A 27,840-nucleotide genomic window follows, 5' to 3' on the forward strand; every position below is an offset into this window, starting at 1 on the left:
AGGATTTCCCCTTCGATAATGAAGTGGGAAGAAGCCACCACCGAAGGGAAGCTTTGGTCGCCTGAGAGAGGGAGACGGTCCTGTCGAGGGACGTCGGTTTCCTGTCCCATTTGCGTAGGATGTCCCATTGAAGAGGACGCAGGTGAAACTGCGCGAAAGGGACTGCTTCCATTGCTGCCACCATCTTCCCCAGGAAGTGCATGAGGCGCCTCAAGGGGTGTGACTGGCCTTGAAGGAGAGATTATACCCCTGTCTGTAGTGACCGCTGCTTGATCAGCGGAAGCTTCACTATCGCTAAGAGGGTATGAAACTCCATGCCAAGGTATGTGAGCGATTGGGCCGGTGTCAGATTTGACTTTGGAAAATTGATGATCCACCCGAAACTCTGGAGAGTCTCCAGGGTAGCGTCGAGGCTGTGTTGGCATGCCTCTTGAGAGGGTGCCTTGATCAACAGATCGTCCAAGTACGGGATCACCGAGTGACCCTGAGAATGGAGGACCGCTACTACAGTAGCCATAACCTTGGTGAAAACCCGTGGGGCTGTTGCCAGGCCGAATGGCAGTGCCACGAACTGCAGATGTTCGTTTCCTATGGCGAAGCGCAAGAAGCGCTGGTGCTCTGGGGCAATCGGAACGTGGAGATAAGCATCTTTGATATCCATCGATGCAAGGAAATCTCCCTGGGACATTGAGGCGATGACGGAACAGAGGGATTCCATCCGGAACCGCCTGGTCTTTACGTGTTTGTTGAGAAGTTTCAGGTCCAGGACAGGACGGAAGGACCCGTCCTTCTTTGGGACCACAAACAAGTTGGAGTAAAAACCGTGGGCCTGTTGCTGAAGAGGAACAGGGACCACCACTCCTTCTGCCTTCAGGGTGCCCAGCGCTTGCCGAAGAGCCTCGGCTCGCTCGGGAGGCGGAGAGGACCGGAAGAATCGAGTCGGGGGACGAGAGATGAACTCTATCTTGTAACCGTGAGAGAGAATGTCTCTCACCCAGCGGTCTTTTATTTGTGGCAGCCAGGTGTCGCAAAAGCGGGAGAGCCTGCCATCGACCGAGGATGCTACTAGAGGAGGTAGAAAGTCATGAGGCAGCCGCTTTGTTAGCGGTGCTCCCAATGGCCTTTTTAGGACGTGACTTAGACCGCCATGCATCAGAGTTCCTTTGTTCTTTCTGAGACCTTTTGGACGAGGAGAATTGGGACCTGCCCGCGCCCCGAAAGGACCGAAACCTCGACTGCCCTCTCCTCTGTTGGGAGAGGTTCTGCTTGGACTGGGGTAAGGAAGTATCCTTTCCCTTGGATTGTTTGATGATTTCATCCAGGCGCTCGCCAAAGAGCCTGTCGCCAGGAATTGGCAAACCGGTTAAACGCTTTTTGGAAGCGGAATCTGCCTTCCACTCCCGTAGCCACAAGGCCCTGCGGACTACTACCGAATTGGCGGTCGCAACTGCCGTACGGCTCACAGAGTCCAGGACAGCATTCATAGTGTAAGACGCAATTGCCGAGGTCTGGGAGGTAATGGAAGCCACTTGTGGCGCGGCCGCTTCAATTTTCGCTTGACCTGCTGATATAGCTGGTAGCGCCCACACGGCTGCGAATGCTGGGGCAAAAGAAGCTCCGATAGCTTCATAGATGGATTTCATCCAGAGCTCCATCTGCCTGTCAGAGGCATCTTTAAGCGAGGCCCCATCTTCCACTGCAAGTATGGATCTAGCCGCCAGTCTGGAGATTGGAGGATCCACTTTGGGACACTGAGTCCAACCCTTGACCACGTCAGGGGGAAAGGGATAACGTGCATCCTTAAGGCGCTTAGAGAAACGCTTATCCGGACAAGCATGGTGATTCTGGATTGCCTCTCTGAAATCAGAGTGGTCTAGAAACATACTCTGTGTACGCTTGGGGGACCTGAAGCGAAATTTCTCCTGCTGAGAAACAGACTCCTCCGCCGGAGGGGCTGAGGGGAGAATATCCAGCAACTGATGAATGGATGCAATAAGATCATTCACTATGACGTCCTCGTCTGGAGAATTAAGATTGAGAGCGCTCCCAGGATCAGAATCCTGATCAGCTGTTTCCGCATCATCAACCAGAGAATCCCCCCGCTGAGACCCTAAACAATATGATGTCGAGGGAAAATTCTAAGCGGGCCCGCTTAGACGATCTGGGGCTAGGTTCTAAGTCCGAACCCTCCGTCTGGGATGTATGAGATACCCCGTGAGGACATTGTTGGTCCAACTGAGGGGGGTCAGGGAACAATGATTCAACAGAGTCCCTTTGCTGAGATACCGGTCTGGACTGCAAGGCTTCTAGTATCTTAGCCATAGTCTCAGAGAGTTGATCCTTAAAGGCTGCAAACTCAGTCCCCGTCACCTGGACAGTGTCAACAGGTGGCTCCCCCTGGGCCCCTCTTAGCAGAGGATCCGGCTGAGGAAGTGTCACAGGGGTCGAACACTGTACACAATGAGGGTCAGTGGAACTTGCCGGTAGCTGGGTCTTACATGCGGCGCAGGCAACATAATAAGCCTGTGTTTTGGCACCCCTGCCGTTTATGGGCGCCATGCTATAGTTTTCCCTGAGTAACACAATAGGGTATATAGCCAGAAAGAACTGTGCTCATACAGTGTAAATTATATACAGTACACAAATAATGTACCAATACAATACAGCACCATGGGGCTAGCACCACATGTGCTGCTTACCAGCCGCCTAAGCGGTTGTGAGGCCACCAGAGACCGTGTCTGGGTCTCCCATGAATATGTCCCTCTCTGCAGCGTCGGTGGAGCTGACAGGAATGGCTGCGGCGTCCTGACGAGCTGAGGAAGCTGTGGGCGTGGCCTAGAAAGAGCGCGAAACGGGCGCTCATACTGTGCACAGTGAGGGGAGTGGAGCATGTAAATCATACTCCAGCCCTCATTGCTGCTCGCTCCGTGCAGCGTCCCGCCCTTCCCCTGCCTGTCAGGGCTGAGGGCGGGAGAAAACAAGGGAAACTAGGCCGCAATGAAGCCGGGGACTGTAGTAATAAACGCGGCCGCCGTAAAAGCGCGGTCGCGTGAAAGTCCCCGGCGAACTACAAGTCCCAGCCGCGCCGCAGTGTCTCGTGGCAACAGCGGTCAGTGCGGTAGCCCTTACATATAAACACACTCAGCGACGCTGAGTGTGAAATGGCACATATAGACCCGGTCAGCGCCGCGGTCCCCGGTGCACTAGCACACCCAGCAAAGCTGAGGTGATGCCGTGCGCGGTCCCCATAGGGATACAGAGTACCTTTAAGATGCAGGGCCATGTCCCTGAACGGTATCGGCTCCTATCCATCAGGCTCCACAGGAGTTGTGGATGAAGCCCGGTCTCAGTGCCTGGAGACCGATAAGATCCCACTTCACCCAGAGCCCTAAGGGGGATGGGGAAGGAAAAACAGCATGTGGGCTCCAGCCTCCGTACCCGCAATGGATACCTCAACCTTAACAACACCGCCGACAAAAGTGGGGTGAGAAGGGAGCATGCTGGGGGCCCTATATGGGCCCACTTTTCTTCCATCCGACCTAGTCAGCAGCTGCTGCTGACTAATCTGTGGAGCTGTGCTGTGCGTGTCTGACCTCCTTCGCACAAAGCAAAAAACTGAGTAGCCCGTGGGAGCACGGGGAGTGTATAGGCAGAAGGGGAGGGGCCTAACACTTTTAAGTGTAGTACTTTGTGCGACCTCCGGAGGCATAGCCTATACACCCAATTGTCTGGGTCTCCCAATAGAGCGAAAAAGAAAATTAACAAAACCTTGAAAGATGTACCTCCTACAGACACTAAGCTAAAACTGAGGTTGCCTGGCCCGGCCAGGGGGTGTATACTGCAGAGGAGGAGCTATGCTTTTGCATCTACTTAGTGTCCTCCTATGGATAGGCAGCATAACACCCATGGTCCTGTGTCCCCCAATGAGGCGTCAGAGAAGAAGGGAATTTTGTTACTTACCGTAAATTCCTTTTCTTCTAGCTCCTATTGGGAGACCCAGACGATTGGGTGTATAGCTACTGCCTCCGGAGGCCACACAAAGCATTACACTAAAAAGTGTAAGGCCCCTCCCCTTCTGGCTATACACCCCCAGTGGGATCACTGGCTCACCAGTTTTAGTGCAAAAGCAAGGAGGAAAGCCAATAACTTGGTTAAACAAATTCACTCCGAGTAACATCGGAGAACTGAAAAACCGTTCAACATGAACAACATGTGTACCCGAAAAGAAGGGAATTTTGTTACTTACCGTAAATTCCTTTTCTTCTAGCTCTTATTGGGAGACCCAGACGATTGGGTGTATAGCACTGCCTCCGGAGGCCACACAAAGCAATTACACTAAAAAGTGTAAGGCCCCTCCCCTTCTGGCTATACACCCACAGTGGGATCACTGGCTCACCAGTTTTAGTGCAAAAGCAAGAAGGAGGAAAGCCAATAACTGGTTTAAACAAATTCTCTCCGAGTAACATCGGAGAACTGAAAACCGTTCACATGAACAACATGTGTACCCGCAAACAAACCAAAAATCCCGAAGGACAACAGGGCGGGTGCTGGGTCTCCCAATAAGAGCTAGAAGAAAAGGAATTTACGGTAAGTAACAAAATTCCCTTCTTCTTCGGCGCTCTATTGGGAGACCCAGACGATTGGGACGTCCAAAAGCTGTCCCTGGGTGGGTAAAGAAATACCTCATGTTAGAGCTGCAAGACAGCCCTCCCCTACGGGGAGGCAACTGCCGCCTGCAGGACTCTTCTACCTAGGCTGGCGTCCGCCGAAGCATAGGTATGCACCTGATAATGTTTGGTGAAAGTGTGCAGACTCGACCAGGTAGCTGCCTGGCACACCTGTTGAGCCGTAGCCTGGTGTCGTAATGCCCAGGATGCACCCACGGCTCTGGTAGAATGGGCCTTCAGCCCTGATGGAACCGGAAGCCCAGCAGAACGGTAGGCTTCAAGAATTGGTTCTTTGATCCATCGAGCCAGGGTGGCCTTAGAAGCCTGCGACCCTTTGCGCTTACCAGCGACAAGGACAAAGAGTGCATCCGAACGGCGCAAGGGCGCCGTGCGGGAAATGTAGATTCTGAGTGCTCTCACCAGATCTAACAAATGTAAATCCTTCTCATACCGATGAACTGCATGAGGACAAAACGAAGGCAAAGAGATATCCTGATTAAGATGAAAAGAGGATACCACCTTCGGGAGAAACTCCTGAATGGGGCGCAGCACAACCTTGTCCTGGTGGAAGACCAGGAAGGGAGCCTTGGATGATAGTGCTGCCAGCTCAGACACTCTCCGAAGAGATGTGATCGCTACCAGAAAAGCCACTTTCTGTGATAGTCTAGAAAGTGAAACCTCCCTCAGAGGCTCGAAGGGCGGCTTCTGGAGGGCAACTAGTACCCTGAAAAAACCATATACAATAGGACCAATTGAGTTCAATATACGAAAAACAAAAAACCTCAATTTCAATTAATATTAAACTTTTATTGATATATTTTAAAATTTAGACACCCATTAATAGTGAACACACAAAGGGCGTAGATGATGAAGGGGAGGAGCTAAATGTATGGGGTCCCTATAGCACCCTATGGGACCTTGCTCCTACCTACCAACGGAGGGTATGACGCCGTAACTGTTTTGGGCGCCCCCGTTCCACGTCGGCTCACCCTCTAGTTGCCCTAGATAGTTAGTGAATTAAAATAATAATTACACTACGGATGGCCATACAATAGTACTAGAATGTATTAAGTACAAAGTGCTCATGTAATCACACTGTCTGATAGATAACAGCTTCCTATCAGGAAAACCAGGACAAAAAAAAAAACAAAACAAAAATTAAGCCCCAATATAGGTAGGCTTCTGCAGAAAAATTAGTCCATAGTACATGATCCAGTACAAATTAGTACATGGTACAACAAAGTGCTCATATAATCACACTGTGATAGATAACAGCTTCCTATCAGGAAAACCAGGACAAAAAAAAAAAAACACAAATATTAAGCCCCAGTATAGGCAGGCTTCTGCAGAAAAATTAGTCCATAGTACATGATCCAGTACAAATTAGTACATAGTACATAATACACAATCTACATTAACATAATGGAGGAGCACATTAACATAATGGAAAATTCAGTTCCATCTGTCAGTTTTTCCTCCCATGTCCCAGTGTGATATAGTATGGTATGGCAATCACACATGGATAAACTTTTACACAATCATAATTGCACAGATCTGCACTGCATAAACCGATGCTGATACATGTAATGCAATGCCTGAGGGCAATCATGCAGATGATTCTTATAGAGCAGAAAATAGGGGTATAGATAACCCCACAGGGAAGAAAAAAAATGGTTACTTCCCTTTTAGCAGCATGCTCTGTATCGCCTCTACGCGTTTCCCCTTTCCATGATATAAGGATCTTCAGGAGGCTGGAGGATTGCAGTTATCAGATGTGAATGTAGGAGTAATCCATGGCCATGGATTACTCCTACATTCACATCTGATAACTGCAATCCTCCAGCCTCCTGAAGATCCTTATATCATGGAAAGGGGAAACGCGTAGAGGCGATACAGAGCATGCTGCTAAAAGGGAAGTAACCATTTTTTTCTTCCCTGTGGGGTTATCTATACCCCTATTTTCTGCTCTATAAGAATCATCTGCATGATTGCCCTCAGGCATTGCATTACATGTATCAGCATCGGTTTATGCAGTGCAGATCTGTGCAATTATGATTGTGTAAAAGTTTATCCATGTGTGATTGCCATACCATACTATATCACACTGGGACATGGGAGGAAAAACTGACAGATGGAACTGAATTTTCCATTATGTTAATGTGCTCCTCCATTATGTTAATGTAGATTGTGTATTATGTACTATGTACTAATTTGTACTGGATCATGTACTATGGACTAATTTTTCTGCAGAAGCCTGCCTATACTGGGGCTTAATATTTGTGTTTTTTTTTGTCCTGGTTTTCCTGATAGGAAGCTGTTATCTATCACAGTGTGATTATATGAGCACTTTGTTGTACCATGTACTAATTTGTACTGGATCATGTACTATGGACTAATTTTTCTGCAGAAGCCTACCTATATTGGGGCTTAATTTTTGTTTTTGTTTTTTTTTTTTTGTCCTGGTTTTCCTGATAGGAAGCTGTTATCTATCAGACAGTGTGATTACATGAGCACTTTGTACTTAATACATTCTAGTACTATTGTATGGCCATCCGTAGTGTAATTATTATTTTAATTCACTAACTATCTAGGGCAACTAGAGGGTGAGCCGACGTGGAACGGGGGCGCCCAAAACAGTTACGGCGTCATACCCTCCGTTGGTAGGTAGGAGCAAGGTCCCATAGGGTGCTATAGGGACCCCATACATTTAGCTCCTCCCCTTCATCATCTACGCCCTTTGTGTGTTCACTATTAATGGGTGTCTAAATTTTAAAATATATCAATAAAAGTTTAATATTAATTGAAATTGAGGTTTTTTGTTTTTCCCAACTAGTACCCTGTTCAGATCCCATGGATCTAACGGCCGCTTGTACGGGGGTACGATATGGCAAACCCCCTGTAGGAACGTGCGCACCTTAGGAAGGCGTGCCAAACGCCTCTGAAAAAAGACGGATAGCGCCGAGACCTGACCTTTAAGGGAGCCGAGCGACAAACCTTTTTCTAACCCAGATTGCAGGAAAGAAAGAAAGGTAGGCAATGCAAATGGCCAGGGAGACACTCCCTGAGCAGAGGACCAGGATAAGAATATCCTCCACGTTCTGTGGTAGATCTTAGCGGACGTGGGCTTCCTAGCCTGTCTCATGGTGGCAACGACCCCTTGGGACAATCCTGAAGACGCTAGGATCCAGGACTCAATGGCCACACAGTCAGGTTCAGGGCCGCAGAATTCCGATGGAAAAACGGCCCTTGGGACAGTAAGTCTGGTCGGTCTGGGAGTGCCCACGGTTGGCCGACCGTGAGCTGCCACAGATCCGGATACCACGCCCTCCTCGGCCAGTCTGGGGCGACAAGTATGACGCGGCTGCAATCGGATCTGATCTTGCGTAGCACTCTGGGCAAGAGTGCCAGAGGTGGAAACACATAAGGGAGCCGGAATTGCGACCAATCTTGCACTAGGGCGTCTGCCGCCAGCGCTCTTTGATCGCGAGACCGTGCCATGAAGGTTGGGACCTTGTTGTTGTGCCGTGACGCCATTAGGTCGACGTCCGGCACCCCCCAGCGGCGACAGATTTCCTGAAACACGTCTGGGTGAAGGGACCATTCCCCTGCGTCCATGCCCTGGCGACTGAGGAAGTCTGCTTCCCAGTTTTCTACGCCGGGGATGTGAACTGCGGATATGGTGGAGGCTGTGGCTTCCACCCACATCAGAATCCGCCGGACTTCCTGGAAGGCTTGCCGACTGCGTGTCCCCCCTTGGTGGTTGATGTATGCCACCGCTGTGGAGTTGTCCGACTGAATTCGGATCTGCCTTCCTTCCAGCCACTGCTGGAAGGCTAGTAGGGCAAGATACACTGCTCTGATTTCCAGAACATTGATCTGAAGGGTGGACTCCTGCTGAGTCCACGTACCCTGAGCCCTGTGGTGGAGAAAGACTGCTCCCCACCCTGACAGACTCGCGTCTGTCGTGACCACCGCCCAAGACGGTGGTAGGAAGGATCTTCCCTGTGATAATGAGGTGGGAAGAAGCCACCACTGCAGAGAGTCCTTGGCCGTCTGGGAAAGGGAGACTTTCCTGTCCAGGGATGTTGACTTCCCGTCCCATTGGCGGAGAATGTCCCATTGAAGTGGACGCAGATGAAACTGCGCAAACGGAACCGCCTCTATTGCCGCCACCATCTTCCCGAGGAAGTGCATGAGGCGTCTTAAGGAGTGCGACTGACTTTGAAGGAGAGCCTGCACCCCAGTCTGTAGAGACCGCTGCTTGTCCAGCGGAAGCTTCACTATCGCTGAGAGAGTATGAAACTCCATGCCAAGATACGTTAGTGATTGGGTCGGTGACAGATTTGACTTTGGGAAGTTGATGATCCACCCGAACGCCTGGAGAGTCTCCAGTGCAACATTCAGGCTGAGTTGGCATGCCTCTTGAGAGGGTGCCTTGACCAGTAGATCGTCCAAGTAAGGGATCACAGAGTGTCCGTGAGAGTGCAAGACTGCTACCACTGCCGCCATGATCTTGGTGAACACCCGAGGGGCTGTCGCCAGACCAAATGGCAGAGCTACGAACTGAAGATGGTCGTCTCCTATCACGAAGCGTAGAAAGCCTTGGTGCTCTGTAGCAATCGGCACGTGGAGATAAGCATCTTTGATGTCTATTGATGCTAGGAAATCTCCTTGAGACATTGAGGCAATTGACTGAGCGGAGGGATTCCATCCGGAACCGCCTGGCGTTCACATGCTTGTTGAGCAGTTTTAGGTCCAGAACAGGACGGAAGGAGCCGTCCTTTTTTGGAACCACAAAGAGATTGGAGTAAAATCCTCGCCCCCGTTCCTGAGGGGGGACCGGGATCACGACTCCTTCTGCTCTTAGAGAGTCCACCGCCTGCAGCAGGGCATCTGCTCGGTTGGGGTGTGGGGAGGTTCTGAAGAACCGAAGTGGAGGCCGAGAACTGAACTCGATTCTGTACCCGCGAGACAAAATGTCTGTTACCCACCGGTCTTTGACCTGTGACAGCCAAATGTCGCAAAAGCGGGAGAGCCTGCCACCGACCGAGGATGCGGAGGGAGGAGGCCGAAAGTCATGAGGTAGCCGCTTTGGAAGCGGTTCCTCCATTTGCTTTCCTGGGGCGTGAGTGAGCCCGCCAGGAATCTGAGCTCCCTTGTTCTTTCTGAGTCCTTTTGGACGAGGAGAATTGGGCCTTGCCCGAGCCTCGAAAGGACCGAAACCTCGACTGCCACTTTTTCTGTTGAGGTTTACTTGCTCTGGGCTGTGGTAAGGAAGAGTCCTTACCCTTGGACTGTTTTATGATTTCAGCCAATGGCTCACCAAACAGTCTGTCTCTAGATAATGGCAAGCTGGTTAAGCATTTTTTGGAACCAGCATCTGCTTTCCAGTCCTTTAACCACAAGGCTCTGCGCAAAACCACAGAATTGGCGGACGCCATAGCGGTACGGCTCGTAGATTCTAGGACAGCATTGATAGCATAGGTCGCAAACGCAGACATTTGCGAAGTTAGGGACGCCACTTGCGGCACTGCTGGATGTATCATAGCATCCACCTGTGCTAAACCAGCTGAAATAGCTTGGAGTGCCCACACGGCCGCGAATGCTGGAGCAAACGACGCGCCGATAGCTTCATAGACAGATTTCAACCAAAGGTCCATCTGTCTGTCGTTGGCATCTTTAAGTGAAGCGCCATCCTCTACTGCGACTATGGATCTAGCCGCAAGCTTGGAAATTGGGGGATCCACCTTTGGACACTGGGTCCAGCGTTTGGCCACCTCAGAGGGAAAAGGATAACGGGTATCCTTAGAACGTTTAGAGAAACGCTTGTCTGGATGAGCGTCGTGTTTCTGGATCGATTCTCTGAAGTCAGAGTGGTCCAAAAAAGCACTTAATTTACGCTTGGGATACAGGAAATGGAACTTCTCCTGCTGTGCAGCTGCCTCCTCTGCAGAAGGGGCTGGGGGAGAAATATCCAACAGTCTATTAATTGCCGATATAAGGTCATTAACCATGGCGTCACCATCAGGGGCATCCAGATTGAGAGGGGCCTCAGGATTAGAATCCTGATCACCGTCCTCAGTCTCATCACAGAGAGACTCTTCTCGTTGAGACCCTGAGCAGTGTGATGACGTGGAGGGTCTTTCCCAGCGAGCTCGCTTAGGCTGCCTGGGACTGTCATCTGAGTCAGAGACTTCAGCCTGTGATGCTTGAGACCCCCTTGGAGCACGGATTAGTTCCAACTGAGGGGGACCGGAGAGCATAGACACAGCAGTGTCCATGGTCTGAGTAACTGGCCTGGACTGCAAGGTCTCCAGGATCTTTGTCATAGTCACAGACATTTTATCAGCAAAAACTGCAAAGTCTGTCCCCGTCACCGGGGCAGGGTTCACAGGCGACTCTGCCTGGGCTACCACCACAATAGGCTCTGGCTGACGAAGTGCCACTGGGACTGAACATTGCACACAATGAGAGTCGTTGGAGCCTGCTGGTAGATTAGCCCCACATGCAGTACACACAGTGTACACAGCCTGTGCCTTGGCACCCTTGCGTTTTGCGGATGACATGTTGCTGCCTCCTCAGAGCAGTACAGGGTGTCCAGCCAAGAAGCGACCTTACAGTGCAACTATATATATATATATATATATATATATATATATATGGTACCAAGAAAAAAGTACACTAATATAACACTGAGGCACTAGTGGGGCCAGCACTAAAGTGCTGCTTACCGCCCGCTTAGGAGCGGGTGTGTGGGCGCCGAAATCCCTTTAGTCTGGGTCTCCCAGAGCCTGCTGCCTCTCCCCAGCCAGACCGCATGTGTAATGGCTGCCGGCGTCCTTGTGGAGAGGGGGGGCGGGCCCTGGGCGTATACAGACGAAGAGCGGGAAGCCTGCTTCCCACTGTGCCTAGTGAGAGGGCTGGAGCATGTAAATAAAGCTCCAGCCCTCGGCGCTGCCTATTGAGCAGCGTCTCTCCCCTACCCTGATTGACAGGGTGGGGGCGGGAACGAAGCGGCGCTAGGCCGCAGAAGCCGGGGGCTAAAGTTAGAAGCGCCGCCGCCGTAAAAGCGCGGTCGGCGCAAAGCCCCCGGCGCACCACAAGTCGCAGCTGCGCCGCCGCTCCAGGAGCGGTCGGCGCAGTAGTTCCCAACATGTAACGTCACTCAGCAAAGCTGCAGTGACCTAACCCCAGCGCACAGCGCTACTGTCCCCGGGGCACTATAACGCTCAGCAAGCCTTGAGAGTGTCCGTGCCTGCCGGGGACACAGAGTACCTGAAAGTTGCAGGGCCTTGTCCCTGAACGGCACTCCCGCTCCAAATCCAGCAGGTTCTCTGGGTCTGTGGATGGAGCCCGGCCCCAGGGCTTGGGGGCCGGCAAGATCCCACTTCCACAGAGCCCTCCAGGGGATGTGGAAGGAAAACAGCATGTGGGCTCCAGCCTCTGTACCAGCAATAGGTACCTCAACCTTACAAGCACCGCCGCGGGTGAGAAGGGAGCATGCTGGGGGCCCCATATGGGCCCTCTTTTCTTCCATCCGATATAGCCAGCAGCTACTGCTGACTACAAACAGTGGAGCTATGCGTGGATGTCTGACCTCCTTCGCACAAAGCAGAAAACTGGTGAGCCAGTGATCCCACTGGGGGTGTATAGCCAGAAGGGGAGGGGCCTTACACTTTTTAGTGTAATTGCTTTGTGTGGCCTCCGGAGGCAGTGCTATACACCCAATCGTCTGGGTCTCCCAATAGAGCGCCGAAGAAAACCCAAAAATCCCGAAGGACAACAGGGCGGGTGCTGGGTCTCCCAATAGGAGCTAGAAGAAAAGGAATTTACGGTAAGTAACAAAATTCCCTTCTTCTTCGGCGCTCCATTGGGAGACCCAGACGATTGGGACGTCCAAAAGCTGTCCCTGGGTGGGTAAAGAAATACCTCATGTTAGAGCTGCGAAGACAGCCCTCCCCTACGGGGAGGCAACTGCCGCCTGCAGGACTCTTCTACCTAGGCTGGCGTCCGCCGAAGCATAGGTATGCACCTGATAATGTTTGGTGAAAGTGTGCAGACTCGACCAGGTAGCTGCCTGGCACACCTGTTGAGCCGTAGCCTGGTGTCGCAATGCCCAGGACGCACCCACGGCTCTGGTAGAATGGGCCTTCAGCCCTGATGGAACCGGAAGCCCAGCAGAACGGTAGGCTTCAAGAATTGGTTCTTTGATCCATCGAGCCAGGGTGGCCTTAGAAGCCTGCGACCCTTTGCGCTTACCAGCGACAAGGACAAAGAGTGCATCCGAACGGCGCAGGGGCGCCGTGCGGGAAATGTAGATTCTGAGTGCTCTCACCAGATCTAACAAATGTAAATCCTTCTCATACCGATGAACTGCATGAGGACAAAACGAAGGCAAAGAGATATCCTGATTAAGATGAAAAGAGGATACCACCTTCGGGAGAAACTCCTGAATGGGGCGCAGCACTACCTTGTCCTGGTGGAAGACCAGGAAGGGAGCCTTGGAAGACAGCGCTGCTAGCTCAGACACTCTCCGAAGAGATGTGATCGCTACCAGAAAAGCCACTTTCTGTGATAGTCTAGAAAGTGAAACCTCCCTCAGAGGCTCGAAAGGCGGCTTCTGGAGGGCAACTAGTACCCTGTTCAGATCCCATGGATCTAACGGCCGCTTGTACGGGGGTACAATATGACAAACCCCCTGCAGGAACGTGCGCACCTTAGGAAGTCGTGCTAGACGCTTCTGAAAAAAGACGGATAGCGCCGAGACTTGCCCTTTAAGGGAGCCGAGCGACAAACCTTTTTCTAACCCAGATTGCAGGAAAGAAAGAAAGGTAGGCAATGCAAATGGCCAGGGAGACACTCCCTGAGCAGAGCACCAGGATAAGAATATCCTCCACGTTCTGTGGTAGATCTTAGCGGACGTGGGCTTCCTAGCCTGTCTCATGGTGGCAACGACCCCTTGGGATAATCCTGAAGACCCTAGGATCCAGGACTCAATGGCCACACAGTCAGGTTCAGGGCCGCAGAATTCCGATGGAAAAACGGCCCTTGGGACAGTAAGTCTGGTCGGTCTGGTAGTGCCCACGGTTGGCCGACCGTGAGATGCCACAGATCCGGATACCACGCCCTCCTTGGCCAGTCTGGGGCGACGAGTATGACGCGGCTGCAGTCGGATCTGATCTTGCGTAGCACTCTGGGCAAGAGTGCCAGAGGTGGAAACACATAAGGGAGCCGGAACTGCGACCAATCTTGCACTAAGGCGTCTGCCGCCAGAGCTCTGTGATCGCGGGACCGTGCTATGAAGGTTGGGACCTTGTTGTTGTGCCTGGACGCCATTAGGTCGACGTCCGGCCTTCCCCAGCGGCTACAGATTTCCTGAAACACGTCCGGATGAAGGGACCATTCCCCTGCGTCCATGCCCTGGTGGCTGAGGAAGTCTGCTTCCCAGTTTTCTACGCCGGGGATGTGAACTGCGGATACGGTGGAGGCCGTGGCTTCCACCCACATCATAATCCGCCGGACTTCCTGGAAGGCTTGCCGACTGCGTGTCCCCCCTTGGTGATTGATGTATGCCACCGCTGTGGAGTTGTCCGATTGAATTCGGATCTGCTTCCCTTCCAGCCACTGTTGGAAGGCTAGTAGGGCAAGATACACTGCTCTGATTTCCAGAACATTGATCTGAAGGGTGGACTCCTGCTGAGTCCACGTACCCTGAGCCCTGTGGTGGAGAAACACTGCTCCCCACCCTGACAGACTCGCGTCTGTCGTGACTACCGCCCAAGACGGTGGTAGGCAGGATCTTCCCTGTGATAATGAGGTGGGAAGAAGCCACCATTGCAGAGAGTCCTTGGCCGTCTGTGAAAGGGATACTTTCCTGTTCAGGGATGTTGACTTCCCGTCCCATTGGCGGAGAATGTCCCAATAAAGAGGACGCAGATGAAACTGCGCAAACGGAACCGCCTCCATTGCCGCCACCATCTTCCCGAGGAAGTGCATGAGGCGTCTTAAGGAGTGCGACTGACCGTGACGGAGAGTCTGCACCCCGGTCTGTAGTGACCGCTGCTTGTCCAGCGGAAGCTTCACTAGCGCTGAGAGGGTATGAAACTCCATGCCAAGATACGTTAGTGATTGGGTCGGTGACAGGTTTGACTTTGAGAAGTTGATGATCCACCCGAACGTCTGGAGAGTCTCCAGCGCAACATTCAGGCTGAGTTGGCATGCCTCTTGAGAGGGTGCCTTGACAAGTAGATCGTCCAAGTAAGGGATCACAGAGTGTCCCTGTGAGTGCAAGACTGCTACCACTGCCGCCATGACCTTGGTGAACACCCGTGGGGCTGTCGCCAGACCAAATGGCAGAGCTACGAACTGGAGATGTTCGTCTCCTATCACAAAACGTAGAAAACGTTGGTGCTCTGTAGCAATCGGCACGTGGAGATAAGCATCTTTGATGTCTATTGATGCTAGGAAATTTCCTTGAGACATTGAGGCAATGACGGAGCGGAGGGTTTCATCCGGAACCGCCTGGCCTCCACGTGCTTGTTGAGCAGTTTTGGGTCCAGAACGGAACGGAAAGAGCCGTCCTTTTTTGGCACCACAACCAGATTGGAGGAAAACCGTGTCTTGTTCCTGAAGAGGAACAGGGATTACCACTCCTTCTGCCTGCAGAAGAGCATCGGCTCGGTGGGGAGGTGGGGACGTTCTGAAGAATCGAGTCGGAGGACGAGAACAGAACTCTGTCCTGTGCACGTGGGCACAATGTCCCTCACCCACCGGTCTGTGACCTGTGGCAGCTAAATGTCGCCAAAGGCGAGCGAGTCTGCCATCAACCGCGGATGCGGAGAGATGAGAGAGCTGAGAGTCATGAGGAGACCGCCTTGGTAGCGGTTCCTCCGGCTGCCTTCCTTGGGCGTGATTGGGCCCCCGGAAGCTGAGCCCCTCTGAGGCTTTTCAGCTCTTTTGGACGAGGACAATTGGGACCTGCCCGAGCTTGGGAAGGACCGAAACCTCGACTGTCCTTCCAGGACAGCATTAATAGGGTAAGTCGCAATGCAGACATTGCGAGGTTACGGACGCCCCTGCGGCACAAATGTACATATGCTCAAGACCAGCTGTGCAAGAACAGCTGAAAAGCTTAGGGTGCCCATACGGCTGTAAATGCCGGAGCAACCGACACGCCGATAGCCTCATAGACAGATTTCAACCAGAGTCCATCTGTCTAGCATCTTTAAGTGAAGTCCCATCTCCACTGCAACTATGCTCTAGCCGCAAGCCTGGAGATTGGAGAATCCACCTTTGGACCCTGGGTCCCGCGCTTGACCACGTCAGGGGGAAAAGGATAACGTGTATCCTTAATACGTTTGGAGAAAACGCTTATCTGGTAAGCGTGGTGTTCCTGGACTGCTTCTCTGAAGTCAGCGTGGCCAGAAAAATACTCAATATACGTTTGAGCTACTGAAATGGGACTTCTCCTGCTGTGAAGCTGACTCCTCCGCTGGGGGAGCTGAGGGAGAAAGATCCAACATTCCATTGATGGACCCTATAGGATCATTCCTTATGGCGTCACCATCCGGTGTATCCGGATTGAGAGCGGTGTCAGGATCAAAGTCCTGATGAGCTACGTCTGCCTCATCATACAGAGAGCCTCCTGGGACCCCCCCGGAGCACCGATTTTATTCCAAATGAGGGTGGCCAGGGAGCAATGATCCAGATTGCCCGTGGCCTGTCCGGACTGCAAGTCTCTATCCCATTGCAACTCCATCCCTGTCCTTGGACAGGGTTGACAGGTGGTTCCTTTGGCCACGTCTAGTAGAGACCCCGGCTGACCAAGTGCTACAGGGGAGCATTGCACACAATGGGGTTCAGTGCCGTGGAACAGTATCACATGCAGTAAAAAACAGCATCGAAAGCCTGTGTTGCTTATATGCTGCTGCCGGCTAGCCATCTAGGATATAGAGCCAAGAATGGCGACCGTACAGTGCAATGTATAGCATACAAGCATAAAGTACAAATGAACACTGCAGCACATGCAATACAAGCAGCATAGAAAGCCTGTGCCTTGGCACCCCTGCTTTTCTGCTGCTGTAGACTAGCCATCTAGGGGAATATAGCCCAGAATAGCGACCATACAGTGCAATGTATAGCATACAAGCATAAGTACAAATGAACACTGCAACCCCTGCAATACAAGCAGCATAGAAAAAAACCTGTGCCTCAGCACCCTTGCTTTTCTGCTGCTGTAGTCTAGTCATTCTAGGCGAAAATAGCCCAGACTAGCGACCGTACAGTGCAGTGTATAGCATACAAGCATAAATACACATGAACACTTCAGTACATACAAGCAGCATGGAAAGCCTGTGCCTTAGCACCCCTGCTTTCCTGCTGCTGATGTGTCGCCATCTAAGAGGGCATATAGCCAAAAATAGCGACCTATGCAGTGTAAGCATAAAATACAAATGGACAACTGCGGTATTTAGTGGGGTCAGCACTTCAGGTGCCGCTTACCGCCCGCCTATAAGCGGGTGTGTGGTCGCCCTAGTCCTGTGCCTGGTTGCCCAGAGTCCGATCTCTCAGCTCGGACTGCAGGAATGGCTGCCGGCGTCCTTCTCCAGCTCGTGTGGGTAGGGGCGGGCCGTGGGCGTGCCCCCAAGTCAGAGCGGGAAACCGGCGTCCCACAGTGTCCAGTGAGAGGGCTGGAGCATGTAAATAAGGCTCCAGCCCTCGGCGCTGCTGATTGTACAGCGTCTCTCCCCTACCCTGATTGACAGGGTGGGGGCGGGAACGAAGCGGAGCTAGGCCGCAAAAGCCGGGGACTGGATTTATAAGCGCCGCCGCCGTAAAAGCGCGGTCGGCGCTAAGTCCCCGGCGCACTACAAGTCCCAGCCGCGCCGCCGCTCCCGGAGCGTCCGGCGCGGTAGTTCCCAATACATAAAGTCACTCAGCTAAGCTGCAGTGACTGTAACCCTTTACTGTCCCCGGCGCACTAGCACACCCAACAAGTCTGGAGTGTGCTGTGCCTGTGTGTACGGGGACACAGAGTACCTGAATGGTGCAGGGCCATGTCCCTGAACGGTACCCAGCTCCGTATCCAGCAGGTTCAATGGGTCTGTGGATGGAGCCCGGCCTCAGGGCTTTGGGGCCGGTAAGATCCCACTTCCTCAGAGCCCCTCAGGGGGATGGGGAAGGAAAACAGCATGTGGGCTCCAGCCGCCGTACCAGCAATAGGTACCTCAACCTTACAAACCACAAGCGGGGTGAGAAGGGAACATGCTGGGGGCCCTATATGGGCCCTCTTTTCTTCCATCCGATATAGTCAGCAGCTACTGCTGACTAAACAGTGGAGCTATGCGTGGATGTCTGACCTCCTTCGCACAAAGCAGAAAACTGGTGAGCCAGTGATCCCACTGGGGGTGTATAGCCAGAAGGGGAGGGGCCTTACACTTTTTAGTGTAATGCTTTGTGTGGCCTCCGGAGGCAGTAGCTATACACCCAATCGTCTGGGTCTCCCAATGGAGCGCCGAAGAAAAGTAGATTTCAACAACGGGGCTATAGTAATCGGAGCATAAAAAGAGCCCATTTACAAAACATACATCTCATTCCACCCTACTCTACAGTGATAATATCAGATCTTTCAGTGCCTCATGTCCTGACCAAATTCGTTTTATTTCAACCTTCAATCATGAATGGTCCACTATGCGTTCTATTTTGAGCAGATATTGGGGAGTTCTCCACGCTGTTCCACCTTGAAGGATTTATTACCAAACAATCCCCTTATGACATCTCGCAGGTCACGGAACCTGCGTGATATCTTTGTTCGGAGCCATTATGTTCCATGTTAACCTAACACCTTTCTCGATCTAGGGACCCCCTTAAAGGGATGCTTCCCCTGTGGCCACTGTCTGGCCTGCAGCAATGTCCTTCGCACTTCCTCTTTTACATCAGCTGATGGTGAGCGCATATATGATAACAGGCAATATGCAGTATATCATGCGGTACCACTAATGTGATATATTACGCCATGTGTGGCTGCCGCATGGTATATATTGGACTTACAAGTAGGAAGTTGCAAAAACGTGTGAGGGAGCATGTGAGGGACACTGCTGCGGCCCAGACAGCAATTGACATTGCAAAATTGAAGACTCTTCCACAGCATTTTTGCATTTTCCATGATTGCAGCCTGGTGTCCCTGAAAATCAGGGGCATCGTGGTTGTACATGGAGGTGTGAGGGGTGGTAACGTACGTAAAATTCTTGCCCAGCATGAAACAAGCTGGATTTATACATTGGAAACATTGTCCCCTAGAGGGTTAAACGAGAACCTTAGCTTTGCACCTTTCTTGCGATGAATGTGTTTTTCCTCCTGTTTTTTTTCCTAATTATTTTAATTTTCTTATTGTTCTTAATTAACTTTATTTCAGATATGTTTTTCTGGCACCTCAAGGAACCTGGACACTATCCATATGAATTTGGAATTGTTGAATATGCAACATCTGTATGAATCTGGATTCTACTGGGACTGTGTTCACATATGTATTGAACTATGGCTTGTGGATTAATGTGTGTTGTAATGATAACATAAGAAGATGCTCGGTTCCAGTATTATTGTAGTTAATCTGCTGTTGTTTTTCCATACCGCCCCCTCCTTCAGCTGTCCAGCGCAGCTGCACTTCTGGGTTACCGTTCCTGTGTTTTCGGCATCAAAATCGCCACTGGGTGACGCGTCCCCGCTCGCGCAATTATATTTGTGGGCGTTGATGGCCGGCGATGCTTTGGATCTCATGATCTGATTGGTGCATCTGCGCTGGCTGTGACGCTGGCGTGCGTGTGGACAGTCAGGCGCCATGTTTAAAAACGTGGCATGTTAGCAGTGTTCCATCTCCCCCTAATGAATTGATCAAATTATAAAGATTGTGAAACGTAAGTCGGGGTCCAGATATCGGGGGACCTCTCTGCGGTCATCCTTCTGGCCTGGATCTGGTACAATTTATTGGTATGTTGTATTCAGTGTGCTCATCATGCGGACATTGTGTCATGTCATATTGATACACTCCACAGCCAATTCAGCTAGGGCAATGTGCAAAATATGTGTTGTATGTGGTTTTTAACCCTTTATGCAACTATTACCTTAGTGGGGCTTCTATGGCATAATTGTGGATGTTTACCCTACAGACATTTGTTACCAGGGTCGAGACCTTGGTCATTGATTTTGTGGATATTTATTATTCGGATTTGCCATCAAAGCCATAACTGTGATTACCTTATGCGTATCTGTTATACTACAATTGTGGTTGTTAGCTTTATTGTATTTGCCAGTATAGTTGTAATTGCTAAACCTATGGGTATTAGCCCTATAGGTACATGCTAGCAAAGACATAGGTGTGGTTGTTAAATCTGCAGGTATTAATATTAGAGCTATGACTGTGGTTATTAACCCTATATGCATTTGCCAATTATGTATTGTTATACATCTCATATATACGACTATTGTTGCACATGCTTTGTGAATGATTATTCATACAATTTTGAAGTACGTATTTATCTGCTCTTGCTCCGTTTGGCTTGTACCATTTAATTATATGAATTTTTATACATCATCTAATGTTTATATACCCCAATTTGTACATGCCCATGAATTGTGTCGCTGATTTCCTTTTTGTGCCAGTTTCTTCATAGAATTATAAATAATATTTTGCACGATACTCATGGTTGTTCTTGTTTATTTTCTGTTATTGTCTGCATTGCTGAAGTCCTGTTGACAGCGCTGGACCCGCGAGGATGAGTAAGTGTTTGACAACAAACTGCGCACGGGGAGAGAATTTTCCTGAAAACTTCTTTAACCCCTTTACGACCGCCGATACGCCTTTTAACGGCGGTAAATAAGGGTACTTTTTCCGATCCGCCGCTTTTTAACGACGGTCGGAAAAAAGGGTCTAGCGCCCCCCAGAGTCAGAAAATTTCCGGGGTCTCAGCTGCCGGGGGTAGCTGAGACCCTGGAGATCATGATTCGGGCCGGTTTTTCCGGTCCCCGCTCACCTGATGACCGGTATACACCGTATACCGATCATCAAGTTATAGTAAATGACCGCGCCGGTAAAAAATGATTTATCTCCCATCTGGCATGATCAAACATGCCAGATGGGAGATAAATCTTTTTCCCGGTTCCCTCCGGTCCCCCGGTGTCCCCAAAGTGCCCCCCCCGACCCCCAACCCCCTCCCGAAAATCCAAGATGGCCGCGCGCACCGGCGATCACAGCAGCGCGCCGGCCGCATTTCCACTGTTCCTATGGTTTCTGTCGTATGTGCCATAACACATACGACAGAAACCTGCTCCCCAGGCCCTGCCGGGATCCCCCCCTACCCCCCCCTGGTGTTCCCCGGTGTCATACATACCTGTCGCAGCTCTGATCCCCCGCGGCCCCCTCCTCCGGCTCCTTCTGTGCAGACTCCGGTCACATGAGCAGAGCGCAGCTGTCAGCTTCCTGTGTTCAGTGTGAGCTGTGCTGGCTGCTCGCACTGTGCAGCTGTGACCCAGGGAGGGTGGGTGCAGATTCTTTGCACCCACTCTCCTCAAATGGAGGGTCTGCCCTCCTAGAAAATGGGGGATACGTTCCCTGAACGTGTCCCCCATATTCTAGAAGGTCCAGAGGCGACGTGGGACATCCAAATGGATTATTGTGGATTTTTTTTTTCTTTTCAATAAATTGGTCAATCAGGGAATGTTTGGGGGAGTGTTTATGTCGGGTATCTGATAGACGCCGTGACATAACTAATTGCTGGGCTTGATGCCAGGTGACATTACACACCTGGTATCAACCCCATTCATTACCCCGTTAGCCAACGCACCAGGGCGCGGGATGAGCTGGGGCGAAGCGCCAGAATTGGCGCATCTAATGGATGCGCCACTTCTGGGGCGGCTGCGGCCTGCTATTTTTAGGCTGGGAAGAGTCCAATAACCGTGGCTCTTCCCATCCTGAGAATACCAGACCCCAGCTGTCAGCTTCACCTTGGCTGGTGATATAATTTGGGGGGACCCCACGTTTGTTTTTTTTTTTTAATTATTTATTTATAAATAATTAAAAAAAAAAAACAGCTTGGGGAGCCCTCCAAATTGATCACCAGACAAGATGAAGCTGTCAGCTGTGGTTTGCAGGCTACAGCTGTCTGCTTTACCCTAGCTGGCTATCAAAAATAGGGGGGACCCCACGTCATTTATTTTAATTCTTTTTTTTTTTTTTGGGCTAAATACAAGGCTAGGCATCCTTTAGTGTCACATGAAAGGCACTAAAGGGCGCCAGCTTAGAATATGCAGGGGGGTGGGACGTTATATATGTTTGACATCTATCCATTCATCCATTGTAGCATTTTACGCTGTGTGCCCACAATCAGGGTTTGCAACGTTTTGGGCGCAGAGTGTTTTCCCTGCGTCCATAACGCTGCGTTGTGCAGTAGAAGCACAGTGGCAGGATTTTTAGAAATCCCGTGCCCACTGTGTTTCTTTTCTCCGCAGCATAAATCGACCTGTGGCGCAGCTTCCCGAGCCTCAGGATGTCAATTTATGCTGCGGAGATGAGTGTTCTTTGCAGGTAGAATAGAACTAAAGTCCACAGCAGCCTGAACCCAAATCGTGGGCATGGGCAGCTGCGTTCTCCCGTGGACAACACTCACATTTCTGCAGGAGGCTGACACTGGGTACTAGACGCCGTGTCGCTGGATCATGGCCACATAGCCTAAAGGCTACTTTACACGCTGCGATATCGGTCCCGATATCGCTAGCGTGGGTACCCGCCCCCATCTGTTGTGCGACACGGGCAATCGCTGCCCGTGCCGCACAACATCGCGCAGATGCGTCACACATACTTACCTGCCCGGCAACGTCGCTGTGACCGGCAAACCGCCTCCTTTCTAAGGGGGCGGTCCGTGTGGCGTCACAGTGACGTCACTGAGCGGCCGCCCAATAGAAGCGGAGGGGCGGAGATGAGTGGCCGGAACATCCCGCCCACCTCCTTCCTTCCTCATAGCGGCCGGGAGGCAGGTAAGGAGAGCTTCCTCGTTCCTGCGGCGTCATACATAGCGATGTGTGCTGCCGCAGGAGCGACGAACTACATCGTTACTGCTGCAGTAACGATAATCGAGAATGGACCCCCATGTCACCGATGAGCGATTTTGCACGTTTTTGCAACGATGCAAAATCGCTCATCGGTGTCACACGCAGCAACATCGCTAATGCGGCCGGATGTGCGTCACCAATTCCGTGACCCTAACGACTCCGCATTAGCGATGTCGCAGCGTGTAAAGCCCCCTTAACAGTGAGAAATTTTTTGCTACAGCAACAGTTTTGTGAAGTACCTGTGGATTCAAAATGTTTACTATACTCCTGAATAAAATCCTTGAGGGGTCCAGTTTCCAAAATGAGGTCACTTGTGGGGGGTTTCTGATGTATAGGTGCCCAAGGGGCCCTGCTAATGTGACATGGTGCGCGCAATTTACTTCAACTTTTCCAAAATTCAAATGGTGCTCCTTCATTCCAAGCCCTCCCATTTATCCAAACAAAGGTTTTTGGCCACATGTGTGGTATCCCTGCGCTCACAAGAAATTAGATAACAACCTGTGGGGTACACGTTTTGTTGTTGCCTCTTGAAAAAGTGAAAAATGTGTCGCTAAATCAACATTTTTGTGAAAAAAATGAAAATTTCAATATGGCAACCTAAGCTTATCAAATTCTATGAAGTATTCGTGGATTCAAAATGCTCAATATACACCTAGATTAAAGCCTTGAGGGGTCTTATTTCCAGAATGGGGTCACTTGTGGGGGACCTCCACTGCTTAGGCACCTCAGGGGTTCTCCTAATGCAACATGGCGTCCGCTATTGATTCCAGCCAATTTTGCAGTCAAATTGCACTCCTTCTCTTCTGAGCCCTGTAGTGTGCCCAAACAGTTGATTTCCACCACATACAAGATATCAACAAACTCAGGAGAAATTGCGCAATAAATTTCATGGTGATTTTTTTCCTGTTACCCTTGTGAAAAAAAAAGCTACCTGGTTGAAGTAACAATTTTGTGGTAAAATTTTATTTTTTTATTTTCATGGCTCAACGTTATAAACTTCTGTAAAGCACCTGGGGGTTCAGGGTACTCACCAAACATCAAGATAAATTCCTTGAGGGGCCTAGTTTCCAATATGGGGTCACTTGTGGTGTTTTTTTGCTGTTTACGTACCTTAGGGGTCCTCCAAATGCGACATGGTGCCCGCAATCTTTTTCAGCCAAATTTCCTTTCCAAAATTCAAATATTGCTCCTTCCGTTCCAAGCCCTCCCATTTCTCCAAACAAAGGTTTCAGACCACAAGTGAGGTATCACCGCGCTCATAAAAAAGTGGGTAACAAATATTGGGGTCACATTTTTGGAATTACCTCTTGAAAAAGTGAAAAAATTGATGCTAAAGCAACATTTTTGAGAAAAAAATGAAAATTTTCAATGTGACAACGTAACGTTATCAAAATCTGTGAAGTACCTGTGGATCCAAAATGCTCACTATACCCCTAGATAGAAGCCTTAAGGGGTCTAGTTTCCAAAATGGTGTCACTTGTAAGGGGTTTCTGCTGTTTAGGTACCTTGGCGGACATGTAAATGCAACATGGTGCCCGCAATCTATTTCAGCCAAATTTGCTTTCCAAAATTCAAATATTGCTCCTTCTGTTCCGAGCCCTCCCATTTGTCCAAACAAAGGTTTCTGACCACATGTGGGGTATTGGCGCGTTCATAAGAAAGTGGGTAACAAGTTTTGGGGTTCATTTTGTTGTGTTATTTCTTCTAAAAGTGAATAAATTTGGGGTAGAGCAACATTTTAGGTAAAATTTTATTTTTTGCTTTTTTTCATTCCACTTTGCTTTAGTTCCTGTGAAGCACCTGAAGGGTTAATAAACTTCTTGGATGTGGTTTTGAGTACTTTGAGGCGTGCTGTTTTGAGAATGGTGTCATTTTTAGGTATTTTCTGTCACTTAGGCCTCTCAAAGTCACTTCAAATGTGATGTGGTCCCTAAAAAAATGGTTTTGTGAATTTTGTTGAAAAAATGGGAAATTGCTGATGAACTTTGACCCCTTCTAACTTCCTAACCCCAAAACATTTTGTTTCAGAAATTGCGCTAATGTAAAGTAGACATGTGGGAAATGTTATTTATTAACTGTTTTGTGTGACATAACTCTCTGGGTTAAGGGCATAAAAATTAAAAGTTTGAAAATTGCAAAATTTTCAAAATTTTCATCAAATTTCCGATTTTTTCACAAATAAAAGCAAAAAATATCGTTCTAAATTTATAACTATCATGAAGTACAATATGTCACGAAAAAACAATGTCAGAATCACCGGGATCCGTTGAAGCGTTCCAGAGTTATGACCTCATAAAGTGACACTGGTCAGAATTGCAAAAAATGGCCTGGTCATTAAGTACAAAACTGGCTTCGTCCTAAAGGGGTTAAAAAGGGCTAGGGCAACCATTAGTGCAACAACCATGCACTGACGTATAGTGATGACCATGTGAATCGAATAGTGTGAATAGTGCAATGAGTATACACTGGAACCTCGCTTAACGAGTAACCCAGTTAGCGAGTATTTCGCTTAACGAGCAAAGCTTGCTGTAGATTTGTAACTCAGTTTACGAGCAAGCTTTGATGAACGAGCAAAATACTCACCGCACACACTTCTGTACATCCACCGCGCTCTAACACGCTCTTGCAGTCCACACAAACACACACATACCACACACCCCACCCCACACCACCCCCACACACACACACCTTCCATTCCATCGCCGGCCTCATGGTTCTTGTAGTTCACCGATACAGGATGTGTATTGGGTAACCATCGCGACGAGGGAGGAACTTCCGCTGTTAGCTGCTACTCAAAGGCAGTGCGCTGGCCAATCAGAGGCAAGCAGCTCCTGCCTTTGACGTCAGCGCTCTGGCAGCAGAGGTTCCTGCCTCGTCGCGATGGTTACCTGATTCACATCCTGTAATGGCGAACTGCAAGATCCAGGAGGCCGGCGATGGAACGGAAGGTAAGATGAGCATAATATATGTGTGCACGCGTTTGTACGTGTGTGGAATGGCACAATAGTGGACCAGGATGGGACAATGAACAAGTTGTGGAACGAATTGTCTGAGCTTGCATTATTTCCTATAGGAAATCTTGCTTTGCTGAACGAGTAACTTGGTTAACAAGCACACTCCCAGAACGGATTGTTCTCGTTAACCAAGGATCCACTGTACAGCCTTTCTGGACATGTAGTCAACATGTAGATTTCACAAGTGTAAAACTATTCAGACAACTGACTGAGATGGGTTTGGGGTTTTTAGAAACTTGGTGAACTCTGCCGATTACTTCTCAAATGCCCACGGTCAAGCAGGGTGCAGAATATTGAATGCAATCAGATGGTTTTTTTTGGAGAGGTTACCTGCTCAGCCAGAGCCTCCATTGGAGTGATGTACACACAGCGGCCCTCAGAGTGCTGCAGCAGCATACGGAGAATGGCAAACTCCGCACAGATTGTCTTCCCGCTGCCTGTGGGCGCGCCCACAAACACATTGTCATCGCTGTTATATACTGTGTTGAATACTAAGAAAAAAAAAAAGATACACATTATATATCTATATATATTTTCACACATGATAAACAAGTTTACTACAGGGAGAATATGAATACATATCCTGACACAGCGATCACAAGCCACAAGGGCTTTCACGAGTACATTGGACTTTCTTGCTCAGTAGACACTCACCCTGGGTCTGAATAGGGTTAAAGAAAGGAAACTTGTCTTGGTAAAGGCTCTCAAAAGCGCTATTTCTCAAAGCAGAAACAGGCAGGGGCTGCAGATCCAGCAGTTCGGTGGGTGGGGGGTACTTCTCAGGCAGTATCAGGTGACGGAAAGACACTGGAAGTTGGGTTTCACAGGCTGCAAAAAGAAAAAATAATTACACAGGTTGCAAAATTTGGGGTGAAGATTTTTTTTTTTTACAAATCCAATGACTGATTCTAAATCTACTGCCCCCCCCCAAAAAAAACAAAAAACAAAAACAGACAAAACTAAACTACTTTTAACCATCACATATGGATTTTGCACAAAACACGTGTGAAATTATGTACAAGCGAAACGAACAAGAAAAATATTTATTGTAACCAAAAATCTCATATATTATATTATATATTATAATATATATAAACTTATTGAATATTCATTCTGCAACTTTATTGGAATTTTTGCTCCTTTTTAGAGGTGATTGAACTGGCCAAAAACCGGGCTCGGTGGATCACCAGCAGATAAAAAAAAAAAAGAAGTCTGATCCGCTCCGGAATCTGGTGCCCATATGAGTCAATGGGGACCAGAATCCAGAGATTAAAAATGTTTGTGGAGGTGATAGGGGGCAGGAGCACGCGTGGTATACTCACCCAAGTTGTGTCATGACAGCAAACTCCTTCCGGGTCACACTTTTCCCTTCCAGAGCCAACAATTCAATATTCATTGTTTTCCCCGCCCACCAGCGCGTGTAATTGGTTGCAGTTAGACGCACCCTCACCCTGAGTGGCAGCATGGCAGCTGACTGCAACCAATCACAGGTGGCAGGACGGCCGTTGGGCGGGGAAAGCAGTGCAAGTGTTTGCGGGTCAGTAAATAAATAAAACAATCGGCGCAGGGTCCCCCATATTCTGATGACGGCACAGATATAGCAGTCAGGCTGTATCTGTGCTGTGTATCCAGTGCCCAGAGTTACACGTGCGAAGCGATGCCATGGCATGACTTGCGCGAGTTACTTGCAAGTGTGATTTTGGGAGAAACCGCATGCGGCTTTTTTTGTTTTTATTATTTAAATAAATAATAATAGAAAAAAAAAACAAAAAAAAAAAACACTAAGTGCGCCCCCCCCTCCCATTTTGATACCCAGCCATGATAAAGCCGGCTGGGGGATGGTATTTTCAGCCCCCAGCCGCCCCGTATTGCTGCATCAATTAGATGTGACAATCCCGATGCTATAACTGTTCTTCCCATTGGCCTGGAGCGGTGCCAATCGGGGAAATAAGGGGTTAATAACAGCGCACAGCTGCTACTAAGCCATAGGTTAATGAAGGCAAAGGCACGTATGAGATACCTGCATCATTAACCTGTACATGAAAGTGAATGCGCAC

At 49.7% G+C, this 27,840-nt stretch overlaps 1 protein-coding gene across 1 annotated transcript in view; it reads right to left on the bottom strand.

Annotated features, from left to right (window-relative positions):
• SNRNP200 (small nuclear ribonucleoprotein U5 subunit 200) overlaps nucleotides 1-27,840 on the bottom strand; it is a 279,023-nt gene that overhangs the window by 38,095 nt on the left and 213,088 nt on the right. Inside the window, exons 29-30 of the mRNA XM_075346199.1 lie at nucleotides 26,438-26,611; nucleotides 26,114-26,274 (exon numbers count right to left, since the gene is read on the bottom strand). Coding sequence (XP_075202314.1) covers nucleotides 26,114-26,274; nucleotides 26,438-26,611 — 335 coding nt within the window. The remainder of the gene's footprint in view (nucleotides 1-26,113; nucleotides 26,275-26,437; nucleotides 26,612-27,840) is intronic.

Source organism: Anomaloglossus baeobatrachus, chromosome 4, assembly GCF_048569485.1.
Source record: "Anomaloglossus baeobatrachus isolate aAnoBae1 chromosome 4, aAnoBae1.hap1, whole genome shotgun sequence".
In the NCBI taxonomy this organism is placed as follows: Eukaryota; Metazoa; Chordata; class Amphibia; order Anura; family Aromobatidae; genus Anomaloglossus; species Anomaloglossus baeobatrachus.